The sequence below is a fragment of the Caretta caretta genome, chromosome 8 (assembly GCF_965140235.1).
Source record: "Caretta caretta isolate rCarCar2 chromosome 8, rCarCar1.hap1, whole genome shotgun sequence".
Lineage (NCBI taxonomy): Eukaryota > Metazoa > Chordata > Testudines > Cheloniidae > Caretta > Caretta caretta.
In genome coordinates, this window is record NC_134213.1 from 78,081,624 (window position 1) to 78,103,919 (window position 22,296).

Sequence of the window (22,296 nt, forward strand, 5' to 3'; positions counted from 1 at the left end):
TCTGTTTGTCAGAGGGTGGAGATGGATGGCAGGAGAAAGATCACTAGATCATTACCTGTTAGGTTCACTACCTCTGGGGCACCTGGCATTGGCCACTGTCAGTAGACAGGATACTGGGCTGGATGGACCTTTGGTCTGAGCCAATCTGGCCATTCTTATGTTCTTGTAGCCATATTAGTCTGTATTCACAAAAACAACCAGGACTCCGGTGTCACCTTAAAGACTAACAGATTTATGTGGGCCTAAGCTTTCATGAGTAAAAAACCCACTTCTTTAGATGCATGGAATGAAAATTACAGATACAGACATAAATATATATTGGCACATGAAGAGAATGGAGTTACCTTACAAATGGAGAACCAATGTTGAAGGCCAATTTAGTCAGGGTGGATGTTGTCCACTCCCAATAATTGATGAGGAGGTGTCAATACCAAGAGAGGGAAAATGTGCTTTTGTAGTGAGCCAGCCACTCCTAGTCCCTATTCAAGCCCAAATTGATGGTGTTAAGTTTGCAAATGAATTGTAGCTCTGCAGTTTCTCTTTGAAGTCTGTGTTTGAAGTTTTTTTGTTGAAGGATGGCTACTTTTAAATCTGTTATAGAATGTCCAGGAAGATTGAAGTGTTCTACTGGCTTTTGTATGTTACCATTCCTGATGTCCGATTTGTGTCCATTTGTTCTTTTACATAGTGACTGTCCAGTTTGGACAATGTACATGGCAGAAGGGCATTGCTGGCACATGTTGGCATATCACATTAGTAGATGTGCAGTAAATGAGCCTCTGATGGTTGGCTGGGTCCTATGATGGTGTTGCTAAAGTAGATATGGGCAGTGATGAGCTGCCAAAATCTTAACAACCGGTTCCCTATAAAAAGTTCTGATTTAAGGGATGTATTTTTTGTACCAACAGCGTTACCATATGTCCATATTTTCCCAGATGGCGATTTAAGAACCAAAAAGCCTGACCTGTCTGGGAAAATACGGATGTATGTTAACTCTGCCTAAAGTTCTTTTTTAAAAAGATGGGCCTGAACTAGAAATGAGCTCCGTTTCACATTTGTGGGTCCCCGCCACTCTCTGGGGGTGTGCTAGGGTGACCAGATGTCCCGATTTTATAAGGACAGTCCCGATTTTGGGGTCTTTTTCTTATATAGGCTCCTATTACTTCCCCACCCCCTGTCCTGATTTTTCACACTTGCTGTCTGGTCACCCTAGGGTGTGCACATGTGTGGGTCCCAGCTGCTCCGTGCCCCCCTCATTGAAGCAGGTGTGCAAGGTTACTGCCCTGGGAACTGCAGGGCACCAGGGAACGTGGGGCCAGCAGCAGACGGGCATGGGGCAGGGCTAGCTGGAGGCAGGGGGTGCAGGGCTGGCTGCAGGCAGGGCAGGGGGTGTGGCAGGGGCTGGTGTGGGCAGGGGGTGCAGGGGTGGCTGGAGACGGGCTGGTGCGGGCAGGGCAGGGGGTGCATGCGGCAGGGGCTGGTGCGGGCAGGGAGTGCAGGGTTGCTGGAGACGGGCTGGTGCGGGCAGGGCAGGAGGTGTGTGCGGCAGGGGCTGGCTGCAGGCAGGGGTGCGGGGGTGGCTGGAGGCAGGGGCTGGCTGCAGGCAGGGCAGGGGTGCAGCAGGGGCTGGCTGCGGGCAGGGGTGGCTGGAGACGGGCTGGTGCGGGCAGGGCAGGGGGTGCGGCAGGGGCTGGCTGCGGGCAGGGGTGGCTGGAGACGGGCTGGTGCGGGCAGGGCAGGGGGTGCGGCAGGGGCTGGTGCAGGCAGGGCAGGGGGTGCAGCAGGAGTTGCTGGATACAGGGCAGGGGCTGCGGCAGGGGCTGACTGCAGGCAGGAGGTGCAGGGGTGGCTGGAGACAGGGCAGGGGGTGCGGGCAGGTGATGCAGGGGGTGGCTGGAGACAGGCTAGTGCGGGAAGGGCAGGGGTGTGGCATGGGCTGGCTGCAGGCAGGGGGTGCAGGGGTGGCTGGAGGCAGGGTCTGGCTGCAGGCAGGGGGTGCAGGGGTGGCTGGAGACGGGCTGGTGTGGGCAGGGCAGGAGGTGTGGCAGGGGCTGGCTGCGGGCAGGGGGTGCAGGGGTGGCTGAGGCAGGGGCTGGCTGCGGGCAGGGGGTGCAGGGGTGGCTGGAGATGGGCTGGTGCGGGTAGGGTGGTGGGTGCAGCAGGGGCTGGCTGCGGGCAGGGGTGCAGGGGGTGGCTGGAGGTAGGGGCTGGCTGCGGGCAGGGGTACAGGGGTGGCTGGAGATGGGCTGGTGCGGGTAGGGTGGTGGGTGCAGCAGGGGCTGGCTGCGGGCAGGGGTGCAGGGGGTGGCTGGAGGCAGGGGCTGGCTGTGGGCAGGGTGGTGGGTACAGCAGGGGCTGGCTGCGGGCAGGGGTGCAGGGGGTGGCTGGTTGCAGGGGCTGGCTGCGGGCAGGGATGCAGGGGGTGGCTGGAGGCCTGGGCTGGCTGCGGGCAGGGGTGCAGGGGCTGGCTGGAGGCAGGGGCTGGCTGCGGGCAGGGGTGCAGGGGCTGGCTGGAGGCAGGGGTGCAGGGGTGGCACTAAGGAATGATTCTATACAGAAAGCAATAGAAGTAGTGATCCAAGCCATTAGAAGATAATTGAGTAACTGTAACATGAATAAAATATACTTACCAATTTTCCAGTGATTATGCATCTCCTGCATTGTTGTAGTGAAATAAAATACTGTGGAAACCTTAGACCCCCTATTGGCATCATATTCCCCTGGGGTCTTCAGGATGAGGATGTGCCTTTGGAGGTACAATCCTGACTTCTAACCAACACTGCAGCAGCATCTCAGTGGTAGACGTACAGGATTCTATCTCTCTGCAGTTGGAAGGTGCACGACAGGGGCTGGGCTCCTCTAGATTCTACGTTCCAAATCTAGTGGTAAAAACCCTTGGAAGTTAACCCACTCTATCTTGTCACTTGGTAATATGGAACACCTCTTTTAGCAGGTCCCACAGGTAGCTGAGGTTGATGAGTTGCTTGCAGTATGGTTCCAATGTTAGGATGACAGATGTCCTGATTTTATAGGGGCAGTCCCCATTTTTGGAGCTTTTTCTTACACGGGTACCTATTACCCTCCACCCCATCCTGATTTTTCACACTTGCTATCTGGTCACCCTATCCAATGTAGGTATTCAGAAAAAAAGGTAAGGGCTATTGGATCCAGTGCAGAGGCATAGGCTCTCCATGTAGATGGTCCTGTATCTCTGGTACATACTGAGATTCTTGTGGATCCCATGATATCTGCAAGTCCTGGGGGTTAGATCTTTGTCTTTCAAATACTGCCCCAAATGGAAGAATTCTTTATGAAACTTGGCAAATTTCTTCTTCCCCTTTGTAGGTTATTCTCATGTGGTGGAGAATGGAGCCCTAAAATGGCACCAGTAGTCACCACTATAAAGTTTTTATTTCCACAGTCCTACAGAAAATGATGTATGTACAGCAACATGAACTTGATTTGGAAGAAAATTGATTTAAAAAGTAGAAGGTGTCTTAAAGATTTGTTTCTTGTTTTATTACTGGCATCTGGATATGAAAGGGCATAATTTAGGTAGCTAGATCTAACTGGCATTTTTGATGTACTCTATATACTGTACTTATACCTGCACCCCAACAGCCTCTCATACTGCACCCCCATTCCAGACTTATGTATATCATATGTACTGTACTTATCTTGATCCCAGTTGATCTTTTATTTGTAAGCATCAGTAATAATTTTTTTTTATTTAGCTATTTTAGCTATCTGTGCATGTTAAACAAGCATAGGATCCTGGTAAAATGACATAGGTGGAAACATGTTGCTTCCTTATACCTCATAGTTTCTTCCACATTTATAACTAATTGCTTTATTACTGGACAGATACACATTTGCAGTCTCACCCATTGCTAAATGGTATAGCAGAAAAGCTGTGGTGGTGGTTTTGTTTTGTTTTTTAAAAGCAAGGCCCGCAAGAACAGACAGCTGCCAATGTCTCTCAATCCAAGCTTGTCCATAGGAAGTGGCAGAATGGGGACTCTGACTGGCTTCATGTGGAACTGGCAGTGTCTTCTTAGCCCTCCCGCATAGGGAGATGGTGATAGGTGTCCAGCAGTAAACAGTCAGTGTCAGTTTTCAGCCATGCCTTATGTGCCCAGAGACTGTAAAAGTAGGAGGAAGAGGTGCTTCTGGGGATTTCATGTTCTGCTGGTATCAGTGCCCTTCGTCGGGGTTGAGGAGAGCAGGCTGTGGCCCTGGCTGGACTGCTCTTACCCCTTGCTCCAGTGATGAAGCCATGAAGCTGTTGGTGTAATTTGACTCTTAGGGAAATAGACTGTTTCTCCCTTAGCTTGTGTAGGCAGGGAAAGTGGGCTGCCGTTCAAGCTTTGTGCTTCTTAGTGGGACGTACTCTCCACCACTGGTATCATAATCTAGGACCATCTCTCCTCCTTGCCCCCTAGGGTTACCAGCCCTCCAGGATTTAATTCCTGGAGACTCCAGGAATTAAAGATTAATCTTTAACTAAAGTTTGTCATGTGATAAAATTCCTCCAGGAATACACCCAACCAAAACTGGCAACCTTGATCCAATGGTGCAGCAGCCTGGTTCCCAGGTGTTCGCCTTATCCATGGAAAAATTTCCCTGCCCTCTATGTTCCTATCATGGTCAGTACCTCATGGCCCATTCTGCAGTCCACATCCAGGGAAAACTGATGTGGGCACTTGTATACCAAGATAAGTACCTTAAGCATGGTTAAGGCAGACAGAACCCTGTATAGACTGCAAGATCAATCCTTTAGGGAGTGACAGCAGTGATCTGTCACAATGAAACATAAAAGCCTGCTACTTTACTTATTGTAAATCGGGGCTGTGCTGTATATTTTGTCATCATGTGCTCATTTTACCGATTACTGGGATACACCCTGAGATTACTCAAGAATATCAGCTGGTGCTCAACAGGGCTGCCTGCATTCACATTGTCCAGCATTGAGCACATTACACTGTGATCTGTATTGGTTTCCATTTTGTTTGTAGGGGAAGTGTAAAGTGTTGTTTTTAACCTTACACTGTAGGTGGCTTTGGTCCTGACTGCCTCTCCATATGTGATTTCACAACAACTGATATCAGCTGAGGTGCAGCAAGCTACCAATTTAACTGGGATAGGGCTTGTAACAGGGCATTATCAGGCAAAAGTTCTCAGCAAAGTCCTCCTACAGAGCTAAATGTAAAACTCATCTTTTCAGCCATGCTTTCCTGTAGAAGCACCCTCACTTAGATCACTATCAAAACCAAAACCAAGGCTACTTCTTGTCAGCAGAGAAGGGTGAGACACATATTAGTGTTGACCCTTTTACTTGTGGAAGGCACTCGGACACTATAGTGATAGGCACTATGTAAGAATCTAGATGCATATGTAGCAGGAAGATTTGTAATAGGGCATTATCAGAGAGCGGTCCTTGAATCTGGAAATTACACTCCTGTCCCTGGGATCAGGAGAGTCCAGACTTGTTGACCTTATGGGCTCAATGCATGGCCTATTTATTTCCCTGGCTTTTTCTGATGAGGCAGGCCAACTGAAGTAAACTGTTTTGAAGGGGGAGATTTTAGTTATGGTGGTTTGGGGGTTTAGTGAGTATCAGTCCATTAGAATTTAGTATGGTTATTTAATAAAAATTGCACGGGCATGTAGAATTTGGGATTAAGTCTCTTTGGTAAAGCAAAGCAAATAAAAACAATTATTACAGTAATTAAAGTTGTAGGGTTTATGGTTTCTCTATGAATTGACACTCAGTCTTTGTTCATGGGAGTGGGTGGAGGTAGAAGAGAGAAGGCTGTTTGCATACTGATAGGGCAGGATGCAGCTGGGAGGAAGCTAGAAACTCTGTCATGGAGTCTGCAAACAATCTACTGACATCAAATGGATGCCAGTGCTTGCTTGAAATCAGTAACAGGGAAGATAATGGAAGGAAGATGCAATAAGGGGGAAAAAAAGGTACTATCCATTTTTTTCAGCATGCTGCCCTTTCTTTGACACATACCAGTTTCCTGTGTGTTCGTATGTGTGCGCACGCACATATGTTTTTACCCTACTTAGTTGTGTGTCAGCTTCCTACCAAGTCCCAGAAAGCACCCCTTGGCTGGCCTCATTTTTTAACTCAGTAACTTATTACAGTAAAGTTGAAGTTAATAGTTTCTGGAAAGATGATAGCAGTCTGCCTTTAAATGTACACACTCTGGGCTAAATGTTGAGAAATCACAGGTATGTAATGCAAATCCTAGGTGTGCCAGCCAAGCCTGTAGAAAAAAAGCTCATTAGGTTAATCTCTGGTTGGGTGACTAATGCAAAGGGAATGAGGTACTTTCCTCCCTGAGACTGCAGAGATTTTGACATAGCTTTCAAAGGAAATGTAGCTGGTCACTTTGTGCAGTTAGGTATGTTATCTGGTGCAGAAACCCTTGCTTTAGACCTCAGAATAGCATAGTAAATGAGACACACATAACAGCACATTCCATACCAGGGCTTAAAACAAAACCTCACACCCAGTTTGGACGAATTGATTTACCTAATTATCCAACATACTTTAAGAGCATTAAGAGCAGCAGCATATGAGAACTGTCTTACCTCCTGTTTTGCTTCTTGAGCTTTGCCAGATTTTTATGTTTGAAGACCTGTGTGTATGAAGCGATGCACTTGTTACATCCTATCTCAATCTTGTTTCCACAGTGACTTCTACATGTAACTTTAGCAAAATGCCTTGCTGCGCTAGCTTACTAGTGCCATGCATATGTTAGTAAGGAGTAGCTGAAGAAGCGTGATTTTATTGATCTATGAGGTCTTTCTTGGGTAGAATACTACTTACTGCTAAAGACAATAGGATTTTATTTTATTTTTTGTTGCAAGTGTTGTAATCAACAAATAGCAGTCAAAAATTTTCAATGGTATGTAATCGTTAGCTCCATAAAGAGAAAAATAAATGGCTGTCTTATCCATAAACTACATGGAATGGACTACTGACACACACAGAATCTCACCATAATTTATGGTATTTCATCATGTTGCACTGCATTCCAAGTAATTTACTATGGCAGTTGTAGTTTCAGATTGAAAAAAATCTTTGTATTTTCCTACCTCCACCAATTTTTAAAATGTTTTTCATCTGTATTACACATTTTATTCTAGGTATTTTATTAGTCCTGGTGAGGATATTAGTAGATCCTTCTAAAACTCTTGCCAATTTTCAAAGAGAATTAACGGAAAGGGTAGATTTCCCTGATAATCCTTTCAAAATTAAAATATAACACCAAAACATTGTTTAAGTGACACTGAGGGTCTGACCTAAGCCAACTAAAGCTGGGAAATTCAAAGTGAACAGCTGACACTCTCTGGTTAAGTGCTCATTGTGCTTATGTATTGAAGCCAGAAACTGGGAAACCTCAAAAGATTCAGAGGTCAGTTCAGTTCAGATAAGCATCCAAAAGTTTGGATATTATCTCAACCCCATTAGTCTGGAGAATGGGCTAGAAAGTTTCAGGATCAGGCTGTCTTGTGAGAAATGCAGCATTTCCTCATTGATCTGAACATGGCGGCAAAATGAGGATTGACAGATGCATAAAATCCATTCATGTACCAGGCCACAACTTTTAGTAAACCTAAACTCAGGGAACAGGTACTACATGCCCATCACCCATACTCTCCTATACAAGGCATTAAGTGGTTCCAATGTGGGGTTTATAGGGCTCCTACCATATCATCTGTAACTTTGCATGGCTCAACTCAGCTCACTCAAGAGTCCTACCATCGCATGCTTTCTACAAGGGAAACACAGGATGCAGAAGTGTGGGGACCTCATGCTGTGAGGGCCACAAGGTCTCAGCCTTTCCCAGGAGCCCATCAGCAAAATCACTGGCCTTTTGTGTCAGCAAGCCCTTCATTTTATCCTTTTAACTGCACTGGAAACTGGCTGCAAGTTGTGACAAATTATCATGGCAGCCAAGTAACTTAGGTATTTATTAAGCACATTTCTGCTTAACCTACTATGGCTCAAATGTGCTGCAAAGAAGGTGAAAAGTCTTCCCAGGCCTCTGCCAATTGGCTGTATGGCAGAAAAAATTCCTTTGTCCCCCAAGCAGGCAATTAGCTAGACCTTCAGCACCTGCAAGGCTGGATTCCCATGCCTAGTTTAGACTCTAGATGGTCCATGCTCTGCACCCCCTTCACATTCCCCCACCCATTGAGGTGGGTGGGTGGAATTTTTGGTCAATTCATGATGAGAATGGCTCTGTTGTGGTTCCTTCCCCTCTTAGCAGTAAAAAAGCAAGGAGTTACACAAAATATTTTTAACCAGTAGAAATGGACCTGAGCCACAAAGTTGGGATCAATGTCTGATCTTTCCTAAAATTTGGAGTGCTCTGACCCACATTATCTTTCTGACCCATCTTTATTTAAAAAATAATTTTACTACACTTTTTGAAAATATCAAAGGTTCAAGTTTTGTCCTGTTTTAGTTTTGATCCAAATTGTGCTATTCTACTTTTATCCAAACCAGTTTACCGTACCCAGATACCCAATGAACTACTGTATTAGCTTCATACACTTATCTGATATAGGTTTCAGAGTAACAGCTGTGTTAGTCTGTATTCACAAAAAGAAAAGGAGTTCTTGTGGCACCTTAGAGACTAACCAATTTATTTCAGCATAAGCTTTCGTGAGCTACAGCTCACTTCATCGGATGCATACTGTGGAAAATACAGAAGATGTTTTTATACACACAAACCATGAAAAAAATCGGTGTTTATCACTACAAAAGGTTTTCTCTCCCCCCACCAGCAAGAGAGTAGGGTGGGGGGAGAGAAAACCTTTTGTAGTTATAAACACCCATTTTTTCATGGTTTGTGTGTATAAAAACATCTTCTGTATTTTCCACAGTATGCATCCGATGAAGTGAGCTGTAGCTCACGAAAGCTTATGCTGAAATAAATTGGTTAGTCTCTAAGGTGCCACAAGAACTCCTTTTCTTTTATCTGATATACAGGCAATACTTGGGCACAGCAGGACTTGTAAAAAGTATCTCTTATAATACTCCCATAATTCATGTGATTTGTATATCATTCTAGGAGTTGACGTTAAAACTCACTAAATATTCATTCTGACTTATCTAAGAAATATCCTGTGATGTTTCACAGCGCTAGTCCTTTAAAATGGATGGCAGATTTTTGTACAGAAAAAGGAGCTTTGTATTCCCATAGCATTTACATTTTTCTTGAATAAGCTAAAACTCCAGTTAATTTGAGGCAGAAGAAAAGCCTTGCCTCTCAGCCACTAGCACTAAGGTTAGCCCATATTTTACTGAACTGTTGCAAGTAGAGCCTGGAATCACTGATTAATGCCAGAATCTCCTTTTAGTTTCTCTCTCAATGCATTACTTTAAAATTTGCATAATTGTTTAAAGTTGCACATTTTGCAGATACTCAAGTTAAGTGGTACATGAAAACACATTACATTATGTTACTGACAGGATCAAAACAGAAAGTGACACTTTTATGCAGTTGTGTATTTTGTGAATCAGGCCTGTAATTGGAATGTATTAAGGATTTCCTTGACTCTGCCCTATGCTATTCCTCCCCAGCTCCCCCCCAAAATAATCCAAGTAAACTACAAGGATATTTAACACATTTTAAGCTGTCCAGTTCTATGTAGTTCCTTGTAAAGTAACTTGGAATGATGATTCCAGCTCTGTAAGACATGTTCAGACAGAAACTCACACATACACATAGCAACACAAAGCACGAACCTGTTAAGGATTTCACCTTTTAAGAAATGACAGAATAATTACAGGACAACATGTCCTTCATGACTAAAAACAACCAAGCTAAAGTGCTTTCAAGGCTGGCATGGCCTACTTCTTTACTGGCAAGCTGCATAAATCATAAACTGTTAAGGGATTGATTCATGCAATATGTGATAGAAGTCAATATAGTATGTGTGCATATAAAATATGTACAACACACACAGATACTGATCTAAATTCAGTTCTCAGTGATACATGTGAAAGAGCATACTAATAAATAGATATAGTCTAATATAAATATAAAATATCCAGGATACCAGTCATGCTTTTCTAATAGTACATAAGTGCTTCCATTTTAAACCCTCTTCATGAGAGGTTTTTAATGGCTGTCAGTTCAACCTCAGGTTGAAACTTGGTACATAAGAAGTTCTCAGCCCTGCAAGAATGTTTCTGGCTTTGTAATAGACAAAAATTCTGTTACCTCATTTTACCTATTTTTTGGCTGGATGAAGATTTAAATGTTGTGGTTTACAGTGTTTTAAAAGAAAAAAAAATCTTACTCTACCTACACACACACATTAAGGCTGTATTTTTATAAATCTGTGTTGGCACGTTGAGGTACATTAATGGTCCTTGGAGGGTCAGCTTGGGTGGATAAGTGGTAAATTTTCTTGCAAGCATCTGTGACCTGATATGCTACCATTGTCTTTCAGATACTGTGGATATTCTATACTAGTAAAGTGGGGTTTCCCTTTCTGTACATTCTACTGTTCAGACTGCAAATATGCTCCTGTTTTAAATAAGGCCAAGGGAATCCTGAAGGATCCAAATGCAAGAGTGACCCAACCTCCGCAGGTTTGTTCGGAGGTTAAAGAAATCACACCTACAAGAAAATTGTACCTACTCCAAGCCCTGGGAACTTCTTCTCCCAAGCCTTAACTTTGAGGGACAAAGGGCCCTTCACAGAGCTTCTGTTTGTGCATGAACAATTTTGCACACAGACTTGTAGACTGTTTTTGAGCACGGTTATCTACATGTGCAGGCATTAGATTCTGTTTTTTTGTTCATGTAGATAATAGAATTTACATGCACAAACTCATTTGGGCTTAGTAGAGCTTGGGAGAACAGGTACTTAAGGTCTAGAGGACAGATGCACAGTAGGGGGCTGGTGGGATATTAAGTTGCTGGGTTTGGAATAATGAAATAGAGATGCCACAAAGTAAAGATGAAGGTACAGTTCTCATCTGTGTCTGAATTTCACTGAGTACGAAAGGAATTTAAATACAAAGAACAAAGTAACAATAGTATTAAAGGTATGCAGTGGAGTTGGCACCCACCTTTTGCAAGCATCCCCTCTGGTTGGATGTTTGTGTCCTTTCAGGTCTGGTGATCCCTTTCAGAGGTTCTCAGGCAGTTTTTTCAGCAGCTGAGTCCTCCTGCCAAGTCTCTCACACTGTCTGCATGTGAACCAGAACAGACCCCTTCCAGGGTATACCATCCATCAGGGCCCATCTCAGTACCCCTCTGGTGGTATCTCTAGTCCTCCCTGGGCTCTGTCTTTAAGTAGTCCTAGCCCTGGTATACAGCCAAATCCCCAGGGCTTCCTCCCTGAAGACACGCTCTTCCTGCGGCCCTTCCTGGACTCAGTCCCCACTAAGTCGCAGTAGCCAGCCAGGAGCTCCTTCATTGCTCCCCTGGTTCCTGCTAGCAAACTGGTTTTGGCTCAGTCCTAGCAGCCAGCTAGGAGCCTCTCACTCCCCCAGTCCGTGCCCACACTGAGCTATCTGTGGCCCTGCTTCTCTTCCAGCCAGGTACACAGTCCTTTTTTCTCCAGCTCCAAGCAGAAACTAACTGCTGCTCTGTTCTGCAGCTCCTTTTATATGGCCCTCCTGCCCCCCAGTTGGCTGTTCCAGCAGCCCCTCTGATTGGTTGCTTCCTCGCAACCACTCTAGGCCACTTGGGAGACCTCTTCTTCACTCCTTTCCTGGGATGGGTGTGACAGAACCCTGAAGCCTCCAGCAGGGGACCTTTGGGCCTAGTCCACCCCATCACAAGGTGATTTTCCATTATGAAGAATAGCATTCATTTGAGACCCAAATTTTTCTCTCTTTACACATACTAGTAATTTTTTCACCTCTGGGGTCCAGTTCAGTGACAGCCTTTCCACCGCCTTTAATGTGATTTCAGTTGGACCCTAATACCTCACCTTATTAGTATTAGAATTGTTAAATTATTCAGTGGAGACTGTAGACCATAATAGGCCAGATCCTCAACTGGTGTAAATCTGCGTCGCTCCACTGATGTCAGAGGAGCTACATCAATTTATGCTAGCTGAGGATCTGGCTCTGTAGGTTTAGATACATAAAAGGGAATTTACATCACTTCAAAATCCTTAGTCTCCTATTTACCATCAACACCCTCACATTTAGGGAATTTTGCATCTAGAGCCAAACTTTGCAGTTTAGATCCTCATCTAATTTCAGCCCATGACCTAAACTGGAGCCATTGCAGGTTGAGAACTATAATCGGGGATCCAATTTAAATTGGCAAAAGTCAATAAATTATGGTGTCAGGCTGATTACTAGACCCAGTCCTACATTCCTCACTCAGACAAACTTTTTGAAATCAGTAGGGGTTTCCCTGGTGTCAGTGGGAAGTTTTCCTGAGTAAGGACTTGACTTTATTTCAGTGTTCAGCTTGTATGATATCAAGACCACTACAGCAATGCGCCATGGGGAGAAATATGGATGGAATAGCAGCCTTAATTCTGAATTTCTTGGCTTGTCAGTTCATTTTATATATCATTAAATTGTTCTGTGAAGGCTTTAGCCACATGTGTCCCATTAGAGTCATTGGGCCATATTCTCAGCTGGTGTAAATCAGTGTTGAACCATTAAAGTAAACAGAACGCTGCTGACTTTCATGAGCTGAGTATCCAGCCCATTAGGAGTGACGTGGCTATAAAACCTTGCATAGCACTTTGGAAGCGGTACCCCTTCAGTGCTGCTGCAATGTAGTTTTTATGATATTTATGAGAAACCCACTTCTGTGTGGCTCAAAAGCACTAACTAAATCCCATCAACTTTATACCATTCCCACTCCATAACTATTAATACTAATAATAACTAATGTTCTAAGTTATTGCTATCCGCTGCATCTCCCAGTGTGTGTTTGTCTGATTTTTTGCCTGTTTCTTAGATTGTAACTGTATTTGTCTTGTTCTGTATATGTACACAAACATACAGAGAACGCTATTAGCAGGAATTGTCTTGTACCGTGCAATAACCGTGCTTAACAAATAGTGTTCTGTATGTGTGTGTAATACATGGAATACATTATTCGTGGGGGCTGTCTTTATTTGTCTTGTGTGACAGGTGTAATCCAGGTGCTTAATAAATAATATACACACATGGATAATTATTATATACTAAATGCCTTGAAAAAACAACGAGGAGTCCTTGTGGCACCTTAGAGACTAACACATTTATTTGAGCATAAGCTTTCATAGGCTAGAACGTGGGTTCTAGCCCACGAAAGTTTATGCCCAAATAAATGTGTTAGTCTCTAAGCCGCCACAAGGACTCCTCGTTGTTTTTGCTGATACAGACTAACATGGCTACCACTCTGATAACTGTCTTGAAACACCCTCATTCCTTTTTCACTTGGTAACTAATGAAATTATACTTAGGCAAGAACATATTGTGTTAGCAGTTCCTGTGTCTAGACTGAACTCCACTGGACTATTGGCTGTGCCAATGATTTGGCATAAACAGTTGAGGTCGTTTTTTCTTACAGGCAAGTCATTGGAAAGTGTGTTGCAACAATTTCCTTCCAATTACCTTCTTGGTGTGGAGGGTGGGGATTCATACTTAGTGAGATGTGGCAGTAAGTGTGCATGTGCTTTTCTGTTATATGCTGGCTAGATCTTTGGTAAGCACAGGAAGAATATAGCGACATCCATTTTTCCAGCTGCACAAATAATGGCAACACTGATCTGTGACCAAATGGTTTCTAGCAATTTTCTTTTTATATTCCATGGTAATATTGGAAAAATCTACCCCTAACCCAAACGAATCTTTTATATGCCATATGTCTCCATTTGACAAATAAAATGTGTGGATGGTTGAGAATGTGAGACAGTATCACTAAACATACTGCATATACACCCCGCTACAGTTTCAAAATACATAATGGCATTCTGGGCTGGAAGCTATATAACCCATCTACATCTGTTCACTTACATCCAAACCACTAGCTACACATGGTAATATATGTATCTTTTTTAATCCAGGAAGGGCCAGATTTTCAGACTGGCTCTTAGGAAGAAGGAGGGAAAGAGTGGGAAGTCAAGAAAAGATGAGGGACTTTTTAGTCTGGAGTGTGTGGCGATAATATCCAGACATGTCATCACATTAATTCCATAATGCATACTTCTAGTAGCCATGACATTGGGAAATTTTTTTATCATTTATTCATATAGCTTCTTGTGTTGCTCAGCAATGTAGTATCTGAGTGCCTAAGAGAAACCAAGGAAACGAGCAGAAGCTTCAGATTGTAGTGTGGCTCAATTCCAGTAAATAAAAGTGAAGTAGCATGCATCATCCAATCTGAACGTTCCTCCTATTGTTTCTAAGGGTCATTGCCGATCTAGTCAGGACCGAAGCTCTGGCTTTAGACATCTTGCAGGATTGCATGGAGCACATCCAGAACCCAGTGATGTTTGCTTTGGGGCCCCTGACCATGGCCTGTTTAATTATTGATGCTCTGGCTAAAAACAGTAATAAGAAAAGGCATATTTTAGTCTTTGGAGAGCTGTTTGGGGAATGGAGGGGAGGGAGACTTCCTTTATATAGCAATATCCCTCTTCGCTGAAATCTATACAATTATAAAAAAACTGATGATTGCCGGCCCTTGTGTGCATCTGTATTTAGATACAGGTACATGGTATGCTAACTGAACCAGCATAACTTCTCTTAATTTTTTGTATATATATATTTTAGTCATTGCATTTTAGATCGTAATGCTCACCTAACTTGTTAAATTTTCATTAGGTACTTGGTGCCAAATTCAGGGGTGATGTATAATTTGGATTTCCATGCACTCATTTAGACTCTGTGTGCCTTATTCAAGTTGGGGTGTGTATGAGCATGTTTATGAATAGATATGAATCTAAAAGGTATTTTAATTTTGAGTAAAATGCACATTAAGGGGGTAAATTACGTTAACTTTGACTCTCTCTAGACTTTAAATTAGAGCCAATTAAAATTACATATAAATTCTTGAAAACCTATTCCATAGTTGTTTCTACATATAATACTTAGGACTAAGGATAGAAAAGGGTCCAGGTGGCCTGCACAGAGTGTAAAAGGAATTCTTACTCCCCCTTTCTTCCTCAGGATCAATGGCCAAGTCTTGGGCCACTTAGGAATTTTTCTCTTAATTGGGTTGCCCATTCCTACTCCTTGTTTAAATTTACACCCAGGAATAAGTACAGCGTTAGTTTTTTCCTTCCTAGATATGAATATACAGCTCAAAAATATGCAGGGAGATCAGAGAGGAGATGCTTTTCCAAAGGGTGGCAGACAATGTAGAAAAGGGAAGGAAATAGCCTCAATGGGAATGTAAAACATATCCTCATCTCTAAAAGTTTTTGAGAACTTAGAAAATTGTAAGTGCAAGTCAAAAGTACTGTATGTGTTCCCAGGCAGCTTTAATTTGCATGACCAGCACTTACCTAGCACAGTACTACAGGTGTTGGATGCCTTGCAGAATTAAATGGGTCACATTTAACTGTTCTTCAATAATTGATCCTCTGTATTAGACATAAACAGGCTTTTTATCAGCTGTCAAGTGTCATGTCTTCCCTTTTCACTACATTTTCTTTGAAATTCATTTTCTTTAAATTCATTGTGGAGACAAGGTGTGTGGGTAATACCATATTCATTGTGGCCATTGCAAGGAAAGTTCCATTTGCTAACAGTGTCTGAGTTTCCCCATGCATTCCCTATGCCATGTAAATATAGGCAGTGGTGAGCTGGAGCCGGTTCGCAACAGTTCGCGCGAACCGGTTGTTAAATTTTGAAGCCGGTTTAGAACCGGTTGTTAAAGGGGTGGGCAAACTCCGGCCCGCGGGCTGCATCCAGCCCACAGGACGGTCCTGTCCGGCCCGCCTGAGCTCCCAGCTGGGGAGGCTCCCCTGGCTGAGAATCCCTTTTTAATTTTCACTCACCCGGTGACACTTCAGGACTTCGGCGGTGGGTCCTTTACTCACTCTGGGTGTTCGGCGGCACTTCGGCGGCAGGTACTTCAGTGCCGCCAAAGACCCAGAGCGAGTGAGGTACCTGCCGCCGAAGTGCCACCGAAGACCCGAAGCGAGTGAAGTACCTGCTGCCGAAGTGCCACCGAAGACCCAGAGTGACTGAAGGAACCGGTTCTTCAGATTTTGGCAGCTCATCACTGAGTATAGGTGCTTATTCTGTACTTCTCTCACGTTTCTTTTTTTCACAAATGATTGTTCTTTAAATGCCAAATTGCCCTCAGATGTGTAAATGTGGCTCCTTGGAAGTCAGTGAGAGTTGGGTGCTTACATCTGAGCAAAAAATGTGGCCCTCTTAGATGCCAGTACTGTAGTACAAATCATGATGTCTGTTGCACTTTTCTAAAAGGTGTTTGAGTAGATTGAAATTGATTATCCTCATTTTGTCACATAAATCCACAGTGCCGCCACTGCCCATGGAGCAGCAACATGTGATGTGAGGGACAGTTGTTTTTCAGAAACCAGAAAAGGCAAAATGATGAGCAGCCTTCAGTGCAGATAGAGGTGGCAGGGGCCTTTTATCACCCATTTCACAAAAATCCAAGTATTTTCTCTGTGATTTCCACTGGGGTTTTTCTTTGTGATACATTACATATTAAGAATTGTTTCGTTCCCATTTGGTTCTGGAAAAGAGATTCCTTTCCCAGTGTTCAAATCTTTATTTAAATAGCATCAAGCAAACTACTTCAGAAGTTAGTGCCTGAGTATGTAAGTATACTTGCATTTTGGATATTTTTTTAGCAGAATTCCATGAAGCCATTGCATCCGTTGCCAAATACAAGAGCAGCAGTTTAAAAAACAAAAAAGCTGGCTTACACAAAGAAAGCTTTAAAAAGCCATCAGCATATACTAGCATTCTTTATTTAATCATCCTGTCATTAAAACTATGCTTTGCAGCAGAATTCGAAACTGTAACATACTTTGAAGAAAGTCATAAAGAGCCAGACTTCCAAATTAATTAAAACAGCAGGTGCAATTTTGTGTGCATTTGGATTGCACAGGTTTATACACGTAAGATTTTGCATGTGCAAAAAATAGTTAATTTATGCTTGCAAATGCAGTAGGCACAAATCCACAAATCCAAGTTTTTGTGGGTGCAAAAGCTTGGATGTGAAAAACTGAGGATCAAATTCTCTGCTGATGTAAATGACCACGCTCCGCTGACATTAACAGAGCCAATTTGCACCAGCTAAAAATTTGACTGGTTGGGTGCAAGAACTTAAGCACAGTAAAGGCTCGATCATGGAAAGTGCTGAGCACTCCTAAGAAGTGTTGGGCACTCTAACTCCCAGTGATGTAAGTGCAAGTTTAAGGCCTCAGCATGTTGCAGGACTGAACTCTAAATTACCCCTTCAATAACAGAGGCTGCATTTGATGCACCTTCAAAAATTAGGCCCAAAATGTTCATTCTTTTTTAAAACAAAAAGCACTAAGATGCACAATGCACATTCTTTATAAGGGGATTTCATGGGACAGAAATGTATTTTTCCTGATAGATTGCCTTTAAGGACCCTTTTGAACACATTATCTCCACAATGTTCTTTAAATTTGACTGTTTAAAATAGAATAAGTTGGAAAACTCCCTTCAATGTGTTTTCAATTGTAGACAATGGCACTTTCATCCAACAATTTTGAGGAGATAACTTTTAATTGCAATAATAAGAACCACATGGGCTATGATTGATGCAAACCTGATGTGTTCTCTTACTTTATTAATCTTTTTAATTAGAGTCAAAAGAATGCTTTATCTGTCGAGAAGGAGACGAGATGGGTCGTGACGCTCTGCTGCACTTCTGTGACTGCAAAAACTTGATTGCTCACCAGAAGTGTGTGTTAACCTGGATACAAAAGGTGAGGGAACTAATGCAGAATATTCTCTTCCATCTTAGATTGTCTTTCACTCTGCACAGTACACCATATGTTGGTGTACTGTTATGATGAGCTTCCATTGGTTTTATTTGTGTTCTGTAAACCTTTTACAAACATATGGTTACAACCTCAAGTTCAGGGCGAGAAAAGGAGGTGTCGTTTTAAAACCTCCAGATGTCAGAGCACTTACTGACCAATCCCACAAGATATTGAGAAAATCCTGTAAGGTGCTGTGTACCTCAATTCCTATTAGTTTCAGAAGGAGTTGAGAGTGTTCAATTCTTCACAGCACCTTGTAAGATCAGATCCCAAGTGGCAACAGTTTAAAGCCATTATGATTTTGTGTGTTGTGGACTATGCAATAAGAGCGAGATGTGACTTGGAGGGATTTCCACAGCTCTTGTTTAATTTGAAGTAGATATGGTGAATATTTTACGTCAGAACTGGTTAATGTGTTCACAAGCCCAAAACATACGAAGGGTTTGGGTTCAGTTTTCCCCATGGTTGTAACAAATGAAAACTAATAAGTAAGGTTTAGGTTTCATATATTTACTTGGGGCTTCCTGGCTTGCCAGAATTATGAGCCGGACTAGTAGCCACACTGGAAAAACACCATGTGACTTTTCCCTTTTATTATAATTGGTTTTTATCATTCTTTATTTTATTAGTATAATTTTTTCTATAGTGACAATGGTGTGTAATTAGGCACCAAACCAAAAAGCAAAGGCAAGACCTCGGTCCCAAAAAGCTTACGTTCTAAAAGTATTACATATCAGGGCTTTGCAGAGAGAGGCATAAAGTGACACAGTGTGGGTTAAAGAGAGGGAAAAAGTACAGGAAACGTATAAACTTAAGATCTTGAAAGGAAACCCAAAGCTACTGAGTTATACCTGGTTTTTGTGGTCAAAGCCACACATTTAGCATATTTCGATACAAAGTCCATAAATTAGCCTAAATCAGCACAATAAATTAGTGAACCTTGGCAAAATGTTTTGCAAACCTGGACTCTGTTCCTCATTTGTAATAAAACAAAAGAGCAAGCAGTTTTCAGATTTTTGGAGTTGTGTGAACTTTTTGCACAGCTCTAGCAACAACATATAAATTATATGGATTTCAGCCAGTGTTGTGGCTTGGTATTTTGTGCTAGAATGTTAGTACGTTGACTTTGGGTCTGACCCAAGCCCTTTGAAGTCAATGGGAGTCTTTAAACTTCATTGGGCTTTGGATCAAGTCTCCTGTTGTAAGGTGCTTTCTGGTGCCAAAGTGGGGAAGAGGGATGTTCTGTTGCCTGTATTCGCTGAAGGAAGGCAATGCAGAGAAATATGAACTGTTAAAGAAATACTTGCCAGATATTTGTGTTCTGTTCCCCCCTCAAAATAAATAAATTAAAAAAAATAAAATGGACTGGGTTTGGTGCAGGGGGTGGGCACGGAATAGCCTGTTATTTCTTTTAACATCAAGAGCCTGATACTTAAAAGGCTGCCTATATAATTGGCTCCATCTTTGCAACTACAATTAATTGCAGGCTGAAAATTACAAGTGCAATTAGTTGTTGGTGCAAATGCTAATACATCTGCCTCCCTGATTATGGGCTGGTCTTGAGAGGTACTGAGCATCACTTCAATAGGAGCTGCTGATACTCAGCACCTTTTGGGCTTAGGCTCTATGTCTGCAAGTTAGGTAATAAGATTGCTTAAATGTTAATATGTGCAGCTGTAAAATTAGAGGATAAGTTGAGACCATTGTAAAAATTTGATCTTTTATTAAGTTTACTGACTAAATTGCTATTTTTAGTCAAGCCAGTTCAGGCAGCCCTAGCAAAAGTAACTCAGAACACACAGTATCAGAGGGGCAGCCGTGTTAGTCTGTATCCACAAAAACAACAAGGAGTCCGGTGGCACCTTAAAGACTAACAGAGTTATTTGGGCATAAGCTTTCATGGGTAAAAAAACACCCGAAGAAAAGATCTGCATCTGAAGAAGTGGGTTTTTTACCCCCAAAAGCTTATGCCCAAATAAATCTGTTAGTCTTTAAGGTGCCACCAGACTCCTCATTGTTTTTCAGAACACACAACTCCCTAGAACCACTCTTTAATGTAACAAGAGCGATGCTAGAGAGTTAAAATATCCAGAAAGGCTGTATTTGTTTCAATCTGTCATACTCAGCATGGGGATGTGTGGTGAAAGCATTGAGGGGGTTATTGCATCCTAGGATTCTAGAAGGGTGCCCTGGCAAACATTACTACACACATGTTTGTCATATCTAAATTATTAAGCAATTGAATTTAGCAATAATGACCATGAATTAACCATCTGTCAAAGATAAGAAATGTCTACTTTAACCCTCAGGCTGCCATAGATGCCTTTATATGGTGCCCACAACATTCCTTTGGTTGCCAAAATGGAAAGTGGCAGCAGCCCAAAAGTTAACTGAGGGGGATACATTCCCTTCCACGTTCTGAGAAATGATTTGCTAGATTGTTTCAGCCAAGCTTTAGCCATAAACTAGGAGTCGTTTCTGCGGATTGTTTTGATTGTGAGAAAGAATGACTTCTTTAGATTGCAAATAATTTTGAATATTTCTCCCTTTCTGAGAATCAGGGGAGTTGATGTTTAATGTTACTTGAGATGTGATATATGTTGTATAGAAGCTCAGAATTTGTGAGGCCTTCTGGGCCCTCAGTATAAATTTTCCTTTCCTTCATTTCAACCCATTGTCTAAATGAGGCAACTAGGCCTTTTAAAAGTAGGGTATCAGCACCTCCAAACAGCATTGGAGCGGTCTGATACCACTTGAGTATTGTGGATATTTACTTGCCTATATTGTTAATTGACCAAATCAGGAAGTTGAATTGCATACTCAATACCAGAACAAAATTTCCATAGAAATGAATGGAACAATTCATTCTAAAATAGACAGCAAGTACTAGTCGATGACATCAAGTCATTCATTCATCTATATATCATTATTTTTACTCACTGCTTTTTACTCTAGGGGAACTTGCCTCCTTACACCTAGTCTTTAACCTATGTTCTTTCACGCATAACCTTCCTTTAGGTTTTTCTACATACATTACTTAAAAAAAAAAATCCAGTAATTGTGTCACAGATAAACTATGCAGTCTGAGCTGGATGGCTTTTTATTGATATTTTCAACAAAGTTTCCCATATTTTGTCAGAAAAGTTTTATCGTGACTTGCACAATTATTTTTAACCTATTTAGACAGTACATGCATGTAGAATGGTAGAAATACATTTGGTTCTGAGGTAGTTAGGCATCTTTGTTTCTACAATCAAGGTTTATTTACGTTTTCTCATCCTCTAGCAAAATAATCAGGAGTGCTTTAAGACTTCTTTGTCCTTACAACTTATATGATCTTCCTTATAGAATTTCAGAATATTTAACAAATGTCTCTTGGCAGGAAAAACAAAAGCAAGAATTTTAGGTGGCTGCTGTATCTAAAATTGTTTAAGTGTTTTTGTGTTCCCTGAAAGTACAGTAGATTGTTTACTTATTGCTAATACCTAAAATAATTACATTCTTCACACCTGTCTCTTGCAATATATAAATGTAGGCACAAGACATGATCAGGTGGAACCTTTCTTCTCTCCCAGTTGTGAGGCTGCCAAGGTCTGAAACAGCCTTCAGTAACTTGGAGCAGCCAAGTAACTGTTCTAAGTTATGCTAGCTATAGTGGCCACATAAATTTGTCACTCTGTATGCCTTTATTGGAGGAATCCTCAACTGCCTATTGGATATAACGAGGGGCCTTTTGCACAGCTGGAGCAGGTTTGAGGATCTAGCCCAGGGTCAGAAAACAGGATGAAGCAGCTAAAACTGTTCATAAAATTCTCTTCTCCTATGTCAAATCTCTGTTTTGTGGCTACTCAAGTGGAATGGTGTGTCTGCATTTATTTATCTAGATAATTGTCCAGAAGATCTTCCTTCAAATTCAGATCAGATTTTCTTTTTTCTTCATCTCACCTTCACAGGGTTGCCATTCTGCTGCTCCATGACAAAGCTGCTATAGAACATGTGGACAGTGTAAAAAGAAACATAACTTTTCCTCCCTAGTTTGTAGTGAATATAGGGGGATCATGCTTCTCGTGTTTTAAAGATGTCCCATATTATGGTACATAAAGTCAGTATAGGGTAGATGTTATATATTTCTGCAATATTCACCTAATGGATCCTGCACTGTGATACCAATATAGGATTTTGTATTCTGCATGATTTTTGTACCAAAAATATTATATGATGCAGTCCCTTTAAAAATAACCTTTCCTTGTATTTTTTCATACAGTCCTTCTATTTCCTTGAAATGTAGGTGGTCACCATAAGT

General features: G+C 42.2%; 1 protein-coding gene across 2 annotated transcripts in view; it reads left to right on the top strand.

Annotated features, from left to right (window-relative positions):
• Positions 1–22,296, top strand: part of LOC125640838 (uncharacterized) — a 197,797-nt gene that overhangs the window by 12,075 nt on the left and 163,426 nt on the right. For both annotated transcript variants that reach the window (XM_048859855.2, XM_048859856.2), the window contains one exon: positions 17,815–17,936. In XM_048859855.2, coding sequence (XP_048715812.1) covers positions 17,815–17,936 — 122 coding nt within the window. The remainder of the gene's footprint in view (positions 1–17,814; positions 17,937–22,296) is intronic.